The sequence below is a fragment of the Dermacentor silvarum genome, chromosome 4 (assembly GCF_013339745.2).
Source record: "Dermacentor silvarum isolate Dsil-2018 chromosome 4, BIME_Dsil_1.4, whole genome shotgun sequence".
NCBI lineage: Eukaryota > Metazoa > Arthropoda > Arachnida > Ixodida > Ixodidae > Dermacentor > Dermacentor silvarum.
The window spans coordinates 128,455,556-128,474,048 of record NC_051157.2 but is presented as its reverse complement, the minus strand read 5'-3'; the positions used below and the strand labels follow the sequence as shown (position 1 = coordinate 128,474,048).

General features: G+C 47.4%; 1 protein-coding gene across 2 annotated transcripts in view; it reads left to right on the top strand.

The window, feature by feature from the left end:
* LOC119450623 (zinc finger protein 420) overlaps positions 1-18,493 on the top strand; it is a 46,193-nt gene that overhangs the window by 6,484 nt on the left and 21,216 nt on the right. Inside the window, exon 4 of one of the 2 annotated variants that reach the window (XM_037714124.2) lies at positions 10,916-11,034. In XM_037714124.2, coding sequence (XP_037570052.1) covers positions 10,916-11,034 — 119 coding nt within the window. Of the gene's footprint in view, positions 1-10,915; positions 14,337-18,493 lie in introns of those variants that run through there. The other variant, XM_049666065.1, reaches the window with a different exon arrangement.

Below are 18,493 nucleotides of genomic sequence, written 5' to 3'. Positions count from 1 at the left end.
AAGTAGTATAACAAAATCCTTGATGTTTTTACATGCATTTTTCATGTTTTACATAACGTTTTTTTTTAACCTCTATATAATGAAGTGTGTGTATTCGCAATTTCATTATAACGAAATTGCATTGCTGCTGCGAATGAAGACAGAGGCAATGAAGTGAAACTACGGTGAGTGCCAGCGGTCAAATGGTTAAATTACATGACGTTGTTTGTGAACGCACCTTTGAAGTCGCGTGCTGTGCAGAAAAGAGAAGCCGGCAAAGCCGTCCACAAATAATAGTCGGCCATGGCGTCTAAGACCTGCCAGTGCGTGTCGCCCGATCTCGGAGGCCATATTTTGTTTCGTATCGGCATATTATGGCATAGTGGGAGGCTTTGTAGCATTCCTTCCATTGAGAAGGAAGCAAAGTGCGGTACCGAATGCATACACTGTGCACGAGAAGTTGTAGGCAGTTTAGCTTCACTGTCTGGTCCTGTCGAGTGTTACCACTAAAGTTACACAATGTAAATCTGGAGCGGCAGACTGTTGCAATGTGTGCCTATTTACTCAGCACGAGAACCGTGGCCCCTATACCATGATGTAATCAAACTAATAAAAGAATAAATAAGCTGATATAGCATTACCACTGGGACTGAGTCTGACCGGTTCAGGTGTGTGTCGATGCTGGCTGCCGTTGGGTTACAAGACACAAACATGCTTATGCAGGAAAGGCACATTGCCTGCATAAATCACTGAATAAACTGCAACAGGTGACCTGGAGACAGTTGCAGACTGGCTCATTTGCCAACCCTTACAAATATTCACTAATATATCCGGGCTGCTTCTCACCTAAATGCAAGAACTGCGACGCCTATAAAGCGGACTTGACACATATAATGAGCGACTGCCCCGGGCTGAAACCTAGGGCGGAACTCGAGCTTAATAACACTTCAGACTGGGAGGTGGCGGTGTCCAGCTCGGATCCCGCGGTCCAGCTGCGGACCGTCAACTGGGCTTTGGAGGTCGCCGAAAGTCAAGGGCTTACGGCCACCTCACGCCGCCTAGCAGAAGAAACCCAGCAATTTAAATAACTCTGCATCTGACGAAAATAAAGTTTTCCCTCCTCCTCCTCCTGACAGTGGCCATTGGTACATAGAGCAAGTATGTCTTCCTGGGTTTTGCATTAGGGAGAGAACGATGTAGCCACAATTATTTTGTTTGTTTTTCAATCATTTGTTTGACAGGAATGTATAATGTGCCAACAGATCTTTAAACACCACTTTTTTATCCACATTCCCCTAACTTCATGCTGTAACTGGTTGTCTGCACCACGTCAGTCGATGTTGTTTCGCTTGTCCTCTCGGCAACCTGTTCTGCACCAGCTTCTACCACTCTGAGCTTTCCTGCAATTACCTGTACCGCTGCACCATAATAATTTCTTTAAGCCATGTAAATTCCTGCACATGGCTGTTCCCAAATAATAAAAAGAAGAAAGCAGGCAAATTTGCACTCGGTCATGCAAAGCTTAGGCACAGCGAAAGTGTCAATTCTCGTCTTACTGGCTGCTACTGCCAGGTATTAACTTGGTTGCTGGTATGTCTTAACTTGATTTAACATTACTACACATGTAAGGAAGGTATTCTCGAGCGATCATTTTTGGAGGTACCTTCCCTTTCGCGACATTTCGCGTGACTAGCGCCGGACGCGTCAGCGCCCATGAGCGACAGCGTTCCTGGCATGCCACCAACGCTGGCAGGCAGGCAGGAGCCGTGTCGGTGTCAGGCGAAGCGAGCGCGCACCTGCGCTGGCGATTACTAGGCAACGCGAGGTGACGTCATCACTACTGCTTCAGTGCATGTGCTGGCAACGTGGGCAGTGGCAGCAGCAGCTCTGCGCATTGCCTCGTTGGCGCTGCTCCAATTTCTTTGTGGTTGCTAGGAAACGCAGTGACGTCATAGCTCGGCGAGGTTTTGCGACAGCAGGTGCCACTTTTTATGGTTAGCTAGGACAGCTTCGCAACACCTCCACCCGTGGCTTTAGAGACTCGAGTGCCTATTTGCGCCAGCTTTTTGCATGTGAGGCAAAGCACGGGGCACGCGTTTGATGAGACAAGACACAGCGTACTGTCAGTGAACGAAGGTGTCTTTTCCGGTTGTTAGCACCCAAATAAAGTAAGTGTAGCCTGAGCACACCAACGCCATAAGTGCGTACAGACAGACCGATGACAGCGTAACTCAATAGCTGCAACTTGTACTACCTAGCCAATTTTGTCGCTTGAGAAAGGTGCGCAGCTCGCCATAGTGGCTTTAATATGGTTTGTTGGAGCAAGGAGCACCTGCTTTCCATGACCAAGGTTGTCTGTATGTTTCAAGCATGTTTTGATTCCGAAAAACTACGCACAGAAATCAAAACAATGCACAAAACAAACGAGACTCGTGTTTCTCTTTGGGATGGCATCTTATCTGTACTGCCCAGTCAACTTTGTTCGCCTCCAGGTTGCGCCACAGTTCGTTCAAAACACCAGCCCCTCAGCCCCATACTGTGCCCGATATTGTGTTTTTGTTAACCCTTTGAAGGTCGAATTATTTTGAAAAAAACTTTCCCAGATGGTCAAATTACTTTATTGTGGATATTGAATGTACAAAATGTATAAAGTCAGGAATAAATAGTGAAAAAAAATTAGAAACAGTATTTTGATGTCGGCATCACTCAGAACTCCAAATGTTCAATAATATTTCAGAATGTGGTATTCCTTGAAACACGGTTCTACGCACAGCGCCTTATCGTGCCAATCAAGGTAGCGCCAATCAAAGAGCAGCGCCAATCAAGGTAGAAATCAGCTTCCGCCGCATCTGCAAGAGAGTACCGACAAAGAGAAAACTCGCGTTTCGCGCGCCTCCGTTGCGATCATTCGGCGGAACCGAAACCGCGTAAGCGCGTTGCTGCAGAGAGCGAGAATACCTCGTGATCGGCGCTGATAAACAAGCTAAGACAGCGCCAATCAAGATAGAAATCAAAGTCCGCCACCCGTGCAAGAGAGTGCCGACAGAGAGAAAACTCGCGTTTGGCGCGCCTCCATTGCGATCACGCGGCGCAACCGAAACCGCGTAAGCGCGTTGACGCAGAGAGCGAGGATACCTCGTGAGCGGCGCTGATAAACAAGCTAAGACAGCGCCAATCAAGCTAGAAATCAACTTCAGTGCCACTGCAAGACAGTGCCGACAGAGAGAAAACTCGCGTATCGCGCGCCTCCGTTGCGATCACGCGGCGGAACCGAAAGCGCGTTGCCGCAGAGAGCGAGAATACCTCGTGAGCGACTGGTGATAAACAAGCTAAGAGCAGCGCCAATAAAGGTAGAAATCAACTTCCGCTGCCCCTTCAAACGTTTCCCGCGCCTCCGTTGCGATCACGCGGCGAAACCGAAACCGCGAAAGGGGTGTTGCCGAAGTCTGCGCGACGCACGCGCTGAAACTAGAAATCAGTTCTGTTTATCTCCGCAAGAAGGTAGCACAAATGTCAAGTGCTTCTTGTAAGTCCTAAAAGGTGGCAGCACCTCCCGGTAAGCATGCATCGTCATTATGGGGCGGAATTTCAAACGGAGGATCGAAACCGTACCCGTACGGCAAAGACCTTGCGGGACAGAAAACCACCGCCGTACAGATATGGCAAAAACCTTCAAAGGGTTAAGGCTAATATTCCCGATTAGTTATCCAGCCTCTTGAGGCATGAGTAGCGGTACTAAACACAAGGCCCTATCACTTGAGGAGGCCAGTAAGTTGCAAGCAATATCAATTGGGGAGAGGAAGAAAAAAAAATTTGTCGCTAGTTTAAGGATACCACAGGGATTTCTTTTCGCAATCTTGAAGTTGAAGGAAGCTATCCTTGACTCCATGAGCAAGTGATAGGTTCCCGGCAAAATCGATTGGATTATTAAGACTGCTTCTGTTTCAAATAAAATTTTCTGTGTGGCCTGTCAGTATCTCCTCTTGTAAGGATGCAGCTGCTTGTGTGCTTCATAGAAAGGTGCATGCTACCTTCTCCCCCTATCCTCACGCCCCTGCTGTGCTCACAGGATTTTTACAAATTTTTATGGTCGCATGTTGGCAGGTAGACAGTCCTGCGATGGAACAGCTGCGGCAGTTGCGCCAAATTGTGCTGAGGGCAGTCCATTGATCTACCCTCCTCCAAAATGGTCTTTTAGTGGAAAATGGCACCAAGCCTGTGCCAAAGAAGCCTAAGAGCCACCTTGTTAGTAAAATTTAAGCCTAAAGCGCGCTATCATCATCATCATTAAAGAGCGAGCATAGCCCACATATATAGCCAATGCTACCGATACCATCGGTCCTCCATTTGCTGTTTTTGCTCTTTTGTGGCATCTCTCTCTAGCGGAGGTTACAATGTTCTGTCGCTGTACAGTCTTGTTTTTTGTGCAATCTGTGGGGCAGCTCTGTATTCATAGTACTACTGTGGTGTTGAGCTCACGTAATTAGGCTGTCGGATCAAAAAGTAGATCAAAATGTTCACTTGCACATCATTTAGAGTAGGCGTTGACGGTGCCATACCTTATAATACACATACTCGGCCGCTGGCTAGGAGGAGGAGGAGAAAGAGAGGGAAAGACAGGGAGGTTAGCAACGGCTGGCCAATAATTTGCTATTAGTAGGGACCTTCTCTGCAAGCCTGCATGATTGAAAGGATACATCCCATTGTTGTCGTTTAAAGAGCTTTCACATGACCCAGTGCACAGTTATGCAGGAGACATTTTGCGCGTTCAAAGTAAAGAAATCTCTGGATGTCCCGACTGTAACTTCGGTTCAATCGTGAACATCATGTGGACAGAGTTTTCCTTACACGTCCTTGTTCTATGACCTTTATTTTTATTTGTTTCAGTTAATATTGACACACACCATTTGGTGTGCAAATGTATGTTCGACACTGCGCGGAAAGTGCTTATCGCTTCACCAAATCGGCTCTTTGCCTGTGCCAAGATATGCTCCGAAAGGTCAAATGGCTGTTCCACCACTGATAGTCTTAGACAGTGGAACGCAGCGACTGGTGTCAGATCAACATTTTACTGTTTATTGCACTGCGCAGCTTAAGTGAAGTACACGTGGCTGCCTGGTGAAGCATTTCAGAAAAAAGCAAAGCAAGCATTTTCAAGTTAGTGCTACACTTGCTTATAAGCTTGAGCTAACTCTCGTTGCAGGAGCTGTTAGCTTCCAAGCGATGCTGTGTGAGGGCGTGCAGGCCTGGGCATGTGATTATCATCATCAACTGATTTATTGGACTATTAACGTGCCATTTTCGGCTTTTCATTTTCCTCACTCTTTCCACTTCAACACTGGGAAGCGCAGTTTCGACAAATGAATGCGACTCCCACCTTGTTTACTTCTCGTAAGGAGATTGCTCGCTTGCAGCTGTGAATGTTGGCTCCGTCAAACACCACGCGAAACAGTCTAAGGCGTACTGCACATGACATTTTGTCAGCTATCTCGCATTATGTGCGAAAGTGCGTAAGTTTTTTGCGCTAAATTAAGGTTCGTTCTCTTGAAATCCTACAAAGAACACGGGCAAGTATCAGACTGTTGTAAATTAAATTAATGTAATAGCATTTTATGAACCACTTTTGGTTTCACTTCCTAGGAAGCATACGTGTTGTGACATTGTGACACAGAACATGGTCACGTGGTAGCAGGATGTCATGATGTTTAGGCACTCCCTTTGGCTTACTCAATCATCGTAAGATTATGCTACCCATTGCTCAGCTCTGTGTAACAGCGTAGCAAGCGACCTGTGAAGCTGGAACGAGTGCCAAAACACGATGATGGCCTGCTCCCACGCTACCACCTTCTGCATCACGACGCATACACTTCCTGGGAAGTGAAACTTCCTGAAAGTCTGTTATATTAAAAAAGTGTAATAAAAAAATCTCACAGTTTCGCCCTGAGGGCGAAGCAATGAATGCGATAGCAACACAGCAATGTCATACGAAGTAAGGTGAGCGGCTTTGGTAGCAATATGAATTGTAGTAGACATGAGCTGATTAAGTAAGCAGGTGTGCTGCGGCGTAAGTAGACCGACATGCAGAGAGACTCGATGACCACAAGAAGGCGCGTGTGAAATGGTGGTGTTGATGAGAAGCGCTTCCCGTGGGCAGCGCGTGCGAAGGGACACACCTGTAGTGCTGCACTGCCGATCCGGGCAGCATTGCATGTGTAGCGTTCGTTGGAAAATGTGGCCCGACTATTACTAACTGAATGAACAAGCGTGGTGTGAGTGTGCACAAACAAACATGAATAGATCACACTGAACGACTGCAGACAACGACTGTCAAAACGCTGGCAGCGAGCGCATACGCCGCAGCGGGCAAAGGTACGTGCGGTCTATCGCTGCAGCGGAAACTGAGCGGCGAGTGCACGGCGCATAAAGGTCAGAGCCGTGTGGAGATAAGAGACAGTGCGGGCGAGCGACGAGCACGGTTGTTGGCAGAGTAGAAGTGTGCCCCCCCCCCCCCCCCGCGCTCCCTCTGGTGCTGGCTTCCCGCTTCCTTGCTTGCGCGTGGGTGATTGAGTGCGTTCGCTCTCCGTGATAGCACGCATCCCCGCACGCTTCCGCTCGGGCATACGGTGTGCGGCGAAGATTTTATCTATAGGGAACCTCACGGCGACGACGACGACGGCAGAAATCCGGTTGAAGTGTCCATATAATTGCTATCGCAATAAAAGCGAGGCATCCCATAAACATAGAACAAGGAGGCACCATCGGAAGCATTCATTCATCTAACTTTGTCTACCTCTGGGCTTTATCAAAAGTGTCATCACAGTTGGCGACATTTAGGTCACTGAAAATGTCCGTCTCATTGAAGACGGTGTTACCGCTCTCGATGCTTTCATTCAGCACTAAATCTTCAGAATTCTGCAATGAGTTCACATTAAATCACAATTTCGAAACAAGTGGGGCATTGTGTGATCGGAAATCCCCGCTATACAGCATGAATGAAAAGAAAAAGTAAGTCTGTAGGCCATCTGTCAGCCAAAGAAGGAACTAAACAGAACATTGAAATAAAGTAGATGTGCACGGCCTGTTACTGCCATTCACAAGTGTCATGGACAAATGGATGAGCCAAGTCCTACCTCTTTGCAAAAAAGAAAAAAATGTGATATCTCTCACAAATAGAAAAAACAATCTTGTAAACGAGAGAAACTTGTCCACGGCACTTATATGGTTCATTTTAATGAATATGGGGTATCTGCATGTGCTGTCCAATGCTTGCTGCAGTCTTGCTGCCTCACCTCTACATGTTATGACTATAATGCAACCGTGCTTGGCAGCATGGGTGGTATTCTCAAATGATATTTGTTTAGGATAGTCTTTTTCATGACACTTAACATTACAGTTGAACCCACTTATAACAATATTCGAGTGCCACGGAAATTCCATTGTTATAACCGATAATTATTATAACTGAGGGGGGGGGGGGAGGGGGTTGCATGAAAAAAAAAACATAGGGGAATGGCAGAGGTGTTGTGAGATAACTAAAATGGCGGGGAGGCCAGTGCACCTTCCCCCACCTTCCTCCATCCGGCTGCTGATGGTGTTGACTCGTTTAACTGTTTAACTCTGCCTCCTGTGCGCTCCGATTGCGTGTAACAAGTCGCGGCTGTCGGCGGTCAAGAACTCGTTAATTCGGATTTCACAGGACCGAGAAAATGTCCGAATTAACCAAATGTCGAATTATCTTGGATATCACGAAAACAAATAAATGCTTTCTACGTCAACAGGCTTTTATTTATTAGATGAATCGGCAGAATCCTGTTTCTATTTTGCACAAAAGCAGCGCGGAAGCTGCAATCCGCCTTTTGCATTGCGCTGTGGTGCCACCTTAACGTGCTCCGCGAGAAACAATATGTACGGCCTCGGGCCCCCACGGGACACAGAGGCACGCTGCAAGAAGCGAGCTGAAATGGGTTTGTGCATTTGTCAGTCGTAATTTTCGTTTCGTGTCAGTGGCCGCTTGTTGGACAGGATGCCTAGGCTGGCAATGACTCTGGTGCGACTTACAACCGCAAGTCGTCGAAATATGATGACGGGATTTCGTGCAGCTACGCCGACAAAACCAGTCACCATGTGATGTACCTCTGAATGAATACATCGCACCGTAACGCGGTTGACACAGTGCCTACGCTTGTATTCCTTTTTATTCGTACCGAATATGAGTCTATACATGCTTCGGAAGTTGAAATGCACGAACGTGAGCACTCGCCAGCCGCCCCATCAAGTTAAGCTAGGGTCGATTTCGCTCAGCGGTGGTTAGCCGTATTGTATATAGCAGCCGAGTTCATGCATTTTAGGATGATAAAAACTGCTTTTATAGCTGAGTCTTGACCACAGTGGCCATAGTTCTTTGAAGGGGCGACACTGCGCCCAGAGTATTTATGGAACGCAAGAACGGCGCATTTGTTTACATTGGCACGCGTACGGCCACCACTCGCTGTTCGCTTCAAGTACAGTAGAAACCGTGCACCGCTCACACGAAATAATGAGGAACTGTTCAAAGCATATATGAACACTTCTCATGCACATGTCAGAAGCGATCACACTGAGACGAGAAGGCATGAACGTCCTGGGCACATCGAAAACGGCGACAACGACCACCTAGCCGCACTGGCACGAGAAAATGCCGATGCCCGCCGTACTCGCATGGCAACGAGCGGTGTTGTTGCTTACGATGCAGTATGGAAAGGGCCATCACTTGTTGCCTGTTTAGCATAAGAGGCAAACTGTGTTTTCGGTAACTACTAAATCTGGCAGCATAAAAATACACTCTCCGTAGTTGCACTTCGTTCACGGAAGCACCGGTGACTGCGAGCAACAGCCTTCGTTCAAGAACGGTGCCTGTATACCGCGGTATTAGTACTGCGCCGTGTCGCCGCTTCCTACTCTCTATGTGTGCATCGTAACTATGGCAAGAGTGGTCCACTTCAAGTCGGAAAGGTCAGTACCGAACTATATAAGCAGTTTCCTTCCTCGTACTTGCTTATCCTATATTTCAGGTCCGCTGGTAGCGGACGAACTCGTAGGCTGTGTTAGGCCTAATGAAGCTGCCTGAACAAGATCGTCACCGCCTCAAACTTGATGTGGAGGGCTGTAAAGTGTTGGAAATCGTGCATATCAGCATCGGAAGCACGTTTTGAGTCAATTTGAGCGTCAAATACATACATGAGCGTATTTGCGGCGATATTCACGTTGTCGGTACGATGTTCTCACTCGGCGGCCGCTCGCACGACGATCAGCACATTGGTTTTGTCGGCGTCATTGGCACGAAAGCTTATCACACTACGATCACTCGCTGTCATCGGTCGCGTCGTCGGTCGCTTTCTTCGTCATACTTGTATGACAATATACAAATTTGGCACATATACACTGGCACAGTATCACAACTACAGCGCCGGCGTGAGGTCGACATCTGACCGACATCGGTGTCGTGTCGGCATATATTGTAATGTACCGTACGTTAACTGAATATCGCTGTGAACAGCTCATGTTTATACTGAAACTCAGCGCAAACACCGCGTCGTTGACTGGCACAGCTCCGACGATAAAGAGTCCGTGCCCTCGACGACGATGCTGCATACACGTGCGTCGTCAGCTGCACGAACCACCGACGCCGTACAAAACGTTTTCGGCGCTCGCCGCTACGGTACAGCGCATGCGCACTCGGGACATGCAAAAGGCGGATTCTCGTCATCTCGGGACAGATTAGCTCTCGCAGAGGCGAAAGCCTCGCGACTTCTGTGACAGTGCGGCCGCGGCGCGCGTCTTCATCCGAGACATGCTTTTCACTACCGCACGCACATCCCAATTACTTCTTCGCCTGTGTCGCCAGGTCGCCGCCCATCGGAATGTAGACAGTGCTTTTCATCCTCAACAGCTATGCACCGAGGAAAAACGAAACTATTTGCCGCAACCGCAGCCTCTGTCGACGCGATCACGGACTGCGACCTTGCAGTTCTAAAGGCGCGCTGCCGATGCATTCTCTGAGTCGAAACGAAACTACCGTTTGCTGCAAATGCGGACGAAACCACGATCGCTATCGACGCGATCATGGTGGCGACTACTCAGTTATGAAGGCACACGGCCAATGTGAGTACCTAGTTGAAACGAAACTCATGTTTGCCGCAACCGCTGCTGACGAAATCGCGGCCGCTATCGATGTGATCATGGATGATGACTCCACAGTCATGACGGCATGCGGCCAACGCGGTGCTATGCGCGGTGGTAAATGCAAGAATAAAGGCTTTGAAGGCACAAATAGGCAGGAAGCATTCTGGCATTGCTGTCATTCCAGTACGATTTTCACTGATGACTATGGCAATGCGCACTCCGTTGCTTCGTTTCGGTGGACGCTAATGCCGGTTTTGGTTGTATTGCATCGCACATTTCTGGCACTCCGCCAGCCCAGCGCAGTTGGCGCAGTCCATTCGTGGTTCGGAGGGATGGAAGGGCAATGGGACAGAAGTGCGCGAGGCTGGCGATGCGGAGAAGGATGGAAAACAATGCGCGGTGGCATGCAACGGCTCAATTTTTTTTTCAAGGAGTTCGCATTCCATTCCCTTTTGGCACGGACACCCAGTAGCCAGACTTCATCGTTATAACTGATAATGCGGCATGGAGGCATTGTAGTAAGCGGGTTATTTCACCATAGAAAACATACAAAAGTTGATGGTGCAGCAGCTTCTCATTGTTATAGCCGATATGTTGTTAAAACCGGTATCGATATAAATGGGTTCGACTGCATTTGGCACCAGGCAAGATAGCGAGCTTGGCACCGCACCAGCAATGTCGTTGGCATATACACAGACGTGAAATCTCGCGAAAGTTGATTGCATGCCCTAAAGCAGTTGTCCAGAATACCCGACCATGTCTCCCATCACTGCAGGCAAACTCTCATGGAGCACCTTCTCCGGCACACGGGTGAGCGTCGGCATCAGTGCGACCTGTGCCCCCAGAGCTTCTACTTCCGCGCCGACCTCACAAGCCACCGGCGCCGACACTCGGGTGAGCGGCCTTTCGAGTGTCGCGTCTGCCGCCGCCGCTTTGCCGGCCGCGCTGACCAGCTGCGCCACGAACGGTTGCACGATGGCGACCGGCCGTACCACTGCCCAGTCTGCCAGCGTCGGTTTGGCCGCAACAGCGTCCTCGAGCGGCACATGATGCGCCACACGGGCAAGCGACCGTACGAGTGCCACCTCTGCCCAAACACATTTACACGCTCTTACCTGCTTCAGGACCACTTGAAGGACCACCCACAGCCGCAGCGCAACCTCGGTTCTCCGAGTACACGCAGGGAGATGAAAGAAAGCCCGCGACAACTTAAGATAACTGCTGCTGTCTCCATGTCTGCTGTGCCAGGAGGGCATCGCAGTTCGCCATCTCCGTTGTCCACTCAAGCAGTGGTGGCTGCTTCCAAATCTTCTGTTCCTGAAGAAAAGCCTGATTCAGCATCTGCGTCATCTGCACAGGAAGCAGCTGCTGCTTCAACCTTATTCCCAATGCCCAAGGAGGTGCCGCATTCAGCACCTTCACCACTGCACAATGCTAATCCACCCAAAGTAAAACGTGCCTCGAAATGCAAGGCAAAATGCAAGGCAAAATGCAAGGCAAAATGCAAGGCAAAATGCAAGGCAAAAGGCAATGCAAAAGGCAATGCAAAAGGCAATGCAAAAGGCAATGCAAAAGGCAATGCAAAAGGCAACGCAAAAGGCAACGCAAAAGGCAACGCAAAAGGCAACGCAAAAGGCAATGCAAAAGGCAACGCAAAAGGCAACGCAAAAGGCAACGCAAAAGGCAACGCAAAAGGCAACGCAAAAGGCATGGCAAAAGACCCAGTAAAGCCTATGTGCAGCCCAGTCAGCAGTTTGAATTCGTTGGGTTATTGCACCCTGTCTGAGGAAAATCTCAGCTATGAACTTGGGCCATCAGTTTCATCTTCAGAAGACCAGAATTTCCACCTTCAGGAACAGGTCTATGAAAGAAAGCCAGGAAACCTCAGGAACGTGCAAGCAAAGCAGCAGCAGAACAACATGGAGGCTTCTGACACCTCATCTGCAGTGGTGAACAATGCGACACCTAATTTACCATCCTCATCACCTCCACCAGCGATGGTCGACATGGCCAAGTTCAAACAGGCCTCGAGAGTTGACTACACGCATTGCCCAGCTACCATCATGGTTTCGCCGCTGTCAACGGAGACCCAGACCGCAAACCTGGTTTCAAGAGCTCAGCCCATGATTTATCCCCCGGGCAGCTACAAGATTTTACCATCTAGCAGTGACCCGTTTGGGCCAAGACCAAGTGGGCACGGACTGGTGGTTTCATCTTTAGGAGACCACAGTTCACTGCTCAGCAAACATATGTGTGAAGTGATGCCGCAGCCTGCACTCAGAGATGCTGCTTTCCTGCTCCCCCACGACGATACGCCGGGCAGTCACGGGGTGTCAGAAGTAGAGCCACAGGCTGTGCTTGGCCTTTCGTGCCCACTGTGGGGAGACCAGGATCTGCAAGAAACCAACGGCCCGTGTAGCGCAGAATTAAAGGATGAGCTCAATCTCATGCATTCCTTGTCTGCCTGCCCAGTTGTCCAAGAAGACATGGGAAGGCACTCTAGTTATCTGTCTGCGGCACTTAGCCTCGGGTCAGCTTGGTCAAAGTATTGCATCCTGCGTGAAGGCAGCTCTTCCTGAAGTGATACCAAAGGTTAAGGATTGTGCTATGTCTCTGGTGCTTTCGTGCAAGTTAAACACGTGCACAAGCAAATGAAAAAGCCTAGTCAAGTAAAGGCGGGCTCAGTGGGTTGAGGCTCTGTGCGATTTTTCAATTCTCTGAAGAGCAACATAGGAAAAGAGTGACCATTTACTTTGAAGATGGAGTGGGAATCGACAGTCACCTTCGTCAATTTCAGTGCTCGATGCAGTGTCGGCAGTGTGTGAGCCGTTGTCACGATGCCACGAAATGGTGTTCTCTGACTGTGATATCCGTGTACTTTTGTAATGTGCTTTTTTTCCCTACCTGTGATTGTTTAGCTTTGCTGTGATAAGCTGAGGTCATTGCATACATCAGTTCCACCATAACACCTAAGAGTCTGTGTGGGCAGGGACCTTTAATGTGCCTTGCTTCCCACTCCCACCATATGTGATATTCCTATTGCTGCTACTGTTGCTGCTGCTGTAGTTTGTACCTTGCTCCCCTCCCCTACATACACACACATTTACTGCAGTTAAGGGCAACTGTGAAACTACCTTTGCTGCAAGTAATGCTTTGTAGTTTGTTTTAGTTGTAGTTGAAGATGACTGTGATATATAGGAAAGGCAGGACTCTAGCTTCTCTCATAGCTTCCTGTATTTTATACAATGCCTGTCCAATATCAACGCAAAACAGTAGAGCCAGTGGCCTGCTCTTGTTAGGGTGCAGACAGTATTTGCCTTGTGTTACTTCTGCATGCAGCTGTGTAAGCAATGGCGACGAGCATTGAAAAGTTGTCACTACCCCAGTAGCGCTCCATATACAGCGACCAAAATCTGGGCCCTAGTAGGACCTCTAAGTCAAATTTCCCCCCAGCCCTAGTTTTGCTCTACTGGGCAGGCATAGTATAAGTACAGGTTGCAGTGTAAGCCTTGTCTCACCTTGTGATATTTTCTTGTATGTGAATCTGTGATTTCTTGCAACGTGGAGTTCAACTAGACCAGCGTAGCTGTCAGCTCCATGATTGGACTGCCATGAACCAGGATACAATTGGCGTGCTTACTGCAGCAGTTGTTGTCTTAATTGGATTGAAGCCAGCTGTGATGCTTGTCATGTGTTTGACATAATGTGTGAGGGTAATTATTCGCACTCTGTAATAGAATGTGTGGATTGTGTTCTCTGTGTCAGACGGGCATTCTGACATGACCTTCCCTGATCCAGTGCTTGCTTGGGGAGTGCACCAACCTGGTATTAACCGTTACCTTGCCCTTGCGACGTTGTAATTCACTACCAGTCGGTGTCATTATTAGCTCTAAATAGTTTCAGAAGAGAATGCACACTGTGGTCTGCTACTTTTTACAAAAACATCAGTTGAAAACAGGGCAGCAAAGAACAACTGCAATTCAGCTACTTAGAAGGGTGTTCCGATTGCTCTAATCACATTTACTGTTTACAAGGCCAAACAGAAGACAACTTGAAGTTCTATAAGAAACACAATATTCTATTCAGAAGCTTTACTTGCAGTGCATGGAACTTCACATACTTTTTGTTAATAAAAGGACATTTTCATCTCTTGTGTGCCATTCTCTACGAGGCTGTGGTGAATGCTTATTTCATAACATTGCTGTCTGTTTTGCTTTCTCCTTGCTTGTGGAACTGCCTATTTGGGTCGTTGAGCATGCAGTCACTGGCCTTATCTCTTGTTCTGGTTGTTGGGTCTTCTCGGGATTGCTCTCAGACAAATGGGAAAATGGGTCTCTGCTGCGATTCTCTACCAATATTACAGTCGAACCCGGATATATCGAATCTGAAGGGGATCCCCCCAAAAAGTGTGATATATAGGTAATTCGATGTATAAAATACCTCGCTGATATAATTCTGCGTAATACGTTTTTCGGGATGATACTTTTTTTTCTATTCCCGATAATTTGATTTGGTTGGATAATACATCGGTTGATACGATTTTCGGATGATATGCTTTATTTTCCGGTTCCCGTTAAGATCGTATCAATGAGGTTCCACTGTAATAGGCCCTGAGGCAAACGGTGGCTTACCGATTGGTGCGTCCGATTGCCGCTAAGTTACTGCACGCAACCCGGAAGAAAAGAGGGGGAAGCACATTTATATTTACCTGCAAGAAAATTGCTGGATCACTTTCAACTTTATTGCAATGTCCAAGTTGATTCTTCTCTTTACACTTGGAGCGGGCATCGCTTGCGGAAAATGAACTCTCGAATAGGCACCACCCACACGACGGCACCACAAAAATCCGAAAGAAGGAATTTCATTTCATTTTTATTTCCTTAAAGACCCCGAGGGGGTATTACATAAGGGGTGTTTTTTTGTTTTTTACACACAATATTGTTGACACAACGATCAGTGCGATGATACATTTGATATGCTATGCATGAAGCTTGATGGGCAGGTGATAGTGGCGATGTTGTGAGAAAGGCCGTTCCAGTCTTTTGCTGCTGGATGTTGACGTTCGAGGTAGCACGCAGGCTAGCTGCACAGCTAACCTGTTCGACTTGAGCCCCTGGTTAGCCAAACAGCCAAGGGCTCTGCACATTCTCTTCTCCACCTTCAAGTGCCAGAAGACATCGAAGTGCAAGAAGAAGTGCACTTTGAGGTCTTCGGTGTGGCGCCGCATTCGATATATCGAATGTGCTGGTGAACGGCTGTTCTATATACGCGTGCACCAGCCCTATACATTTGCATAGGGATCTTCAAGGGGATTTCACAGCTGTTCGATGTACGCAATAATTCGTTATAAGTGGGTTCGATATGTCCGGGTTTGACTGTAGTTAGCCGCCTGAACAAGCTTTAGCAAAAGTCGTTTTTGTTTGATTTCCTACTGGCATAAAGAGCCTGGGAACCACATTCTGTGAAACATACTTTCCAAAAGTAACTCTATCTACCCAAGAAGGACCAAAATAATTTTGCTGTATTTTGTAGGACGCACAGTTGGAAGTACGTTTTAAGAAAAGTTTGCACATTTTGGGGCTTGTTCCCATACAATAAGCCTATACATTCTTGTTCCCATACAATAATCATCCTCTATCTTGCATGCCTTTCCTGTAATGCTGCACACCTGACACTTTCAGGCCACAAGCGGCATGTGCATTATGAACATGACATAGCATTTGTTACAGGACAGTAGCGAGCGCAAAGTTTTAAACGAAAAAAGCTCGAGCAAGACAGATGACAATCATCGTTTGGGGACAAGGTACACCCCGAAGGTCATAAACTCTTTTGAGTGTACCATTCAGCTGTGGAAGTGACTAACTGCATGGTATTCAGTGACTGGACAAGAATGTAGCGCCAAATGAATCCATCTTTGAGCGAGTATGTGCTGTCAGTGTAAATTCAAACACGAACAATTCTGAAATGACTTTAGTGTGTCGTTCTGTTTCCTGGTTCACCTGCATTTGTAATGGTAGCTTAATTCTGGCTCCAACACGTACACTTGGGAGTACTCCATGCATAGAAACCGGTTGCATTGCGATTACAAGTCGCATGTAATTACTCTTACTAGGATTGCAAATTTGGCAAGTTTTGCTTGTCCCCGTCGTAATGATAATCAGTGTGTGCATGTCCTGTGTTCTTTCACTCGTGCCTATCGTAGGGGGTGCTCTTGATAATGTATTTTTATCTAATAGGGGATGTTATCAGTTGTTTCCTGCTTGCATTTCAATTCATGCCAATGGTAATATATGAGCCGCCAAATTGTCGCTGATCAATCCTCCCGTAGCACTTGCACGCGTGTTTGCACCCACACTTGTCTTGTAAGCCAGCCAGTAATGACTGCTCAACATTTGTCCACACTTTTGTTCTGCCTTGTCTCTACATCGCCTTCTCGTCCTTTTTCTATGTGGACTTGTGTGTTTGCCGCATGCTGTGCTGGGTGAGAACCACACTACATGCTCACCCACTGCGGTCTTGTTCAAAACAGCTTGCAGCAGCGTGTGCTGTGCACGTACTACGGGGCAGGGAAGTGTGTGTACAATGAGGGCAGTCGGCGCCTTGTGCAGGTGCGAGAGCTGTGGCGCTCCTATGAAGGGACCAGTGTGTGAGGATGTGCGCACAGTGGGCAGTGCACCGATGCATCACTCGAGTACCACCTTTGCAGATGCCACTTTTGCAGGCTACGAGGTTTGAAACTAATCTCCCGAAAGGGACAGTGGGGTTAACAGAGCTTCTCCCAAGTGAGCACCCCTGACGAAAGCTAGACGCCTGGCCTGAGAATGCTCTTGCCCAATTTATATTCCAGTGGGTGTCCGACAGTGGGACAAAGCACCTTCCACAGCTGAAGCGGATGCCCTAACCAACAGGCCACGGCTGTGTTGAATTTGTTTTGCTTAGTAGCTTTAATCTCATTTTTGTGTTAGTTTTCTACTTTGGACACATAGAAAGTGGGCGTGCGTTTGATCAGGCAAATACAGCCAAATGAATTAACGGGGTGTTTTAGTGTTTTTCTACACCTTATTTAATTTTACCTATTGGATAATTCAATCAATTTCGTAGGTCCCGTCAGGGTCGAAATTTCAAAAATCGACTGTATCTGATTCCTTTCTGTGGGTTGCAAAGAAAGCCTGCAGAATACAAAGAAAGTGCCATTACCTTTAGTTTTTTTTTTTTGTGGTGTTCTCAATTAAGTATGAGGATAAAGCACTTCAGATTAGGTGTTTGTGCAGTAGGTCAAATGCTCTTTTAAATAGACTCTGCAACACTTCTTGGGCACAGCAAGCAAACTTGCATAAGTCACCAGAAAATGTTTTGTCACCTTCATCCAAGCCAAACATTCTTTACATGATGCTGGGAGCACAGAATTTTGATAAGGCCACTTGCCCTTCTTTTTAAGCTTTTCAAAAGCACCACCACTTCTTTATCCGTACACAAGAGTGAAATGATGGCTATTGGGCAGATTTCTTTCAGTATTGCAAAGCATAAATGCCAAAAGCAATGTATGAAAGTGACACACAGCAACCAATTTCAGCTGCACAGTCAATGTGAGCAGCTTGTTTTCGCAGATAGACACCATTCACAGCGACAACTAATAAGTGATAGGCTGGCAATGATATCAATTGGAACTCCGTCACTGTTAAGAAACATCGCTATTAAAGACTGCACACTGTTAGGATATGCTTTGTCGCCCTTCATTGCAGTCTTCTCAAAAGCTCTGGCGGCAGCCGTCTTTTGAAGTGCCGGTCTGCTGCCCAGTGACAAGGCATGTTGGCAACAGTTATTAGTTCCCTCTTGATATGCAGTGCCGTGCATCATTGGCAAGAAGGTGTCCTGTCAGTCATTGAGCACTGCATTCTTGTGTTTCCCCACTGGCTGCAAGACACCCTAACATAATTCTGATGTGTACCCCATCGCCCTAAATGTTTTGCATCTGCCACACCAGCTCATTGAAGTACTTAATGTTCTTGTTGTACTGTTAACAGCATGAAACAGGACAATGAACAGACTTCGAACTCAATGAGGGAGGAAAGGCAAAGTGCTGTATCATCTCCTTCTTCTTTGCTGTGATCTGTCTTGTATTTCTTTTTCGAAGTGACAGCATTTGAAAGCTCAAAACAGTGCTTGCTCTGTCTGTCCATCCTTTCTGTTACGCCGCCATCAAGTTATTGGCGTTAAAGGCACACTAAAGAGAAACACCGAATCAGTTAAGACTAGTAAATTGTACTTTCAGAACTCTACTGTCACTAATTTTGTGGTAAGGGGTTGAACACCATGTTGGTATTCCCGAATACCCGGATTTCAGGACCACTTG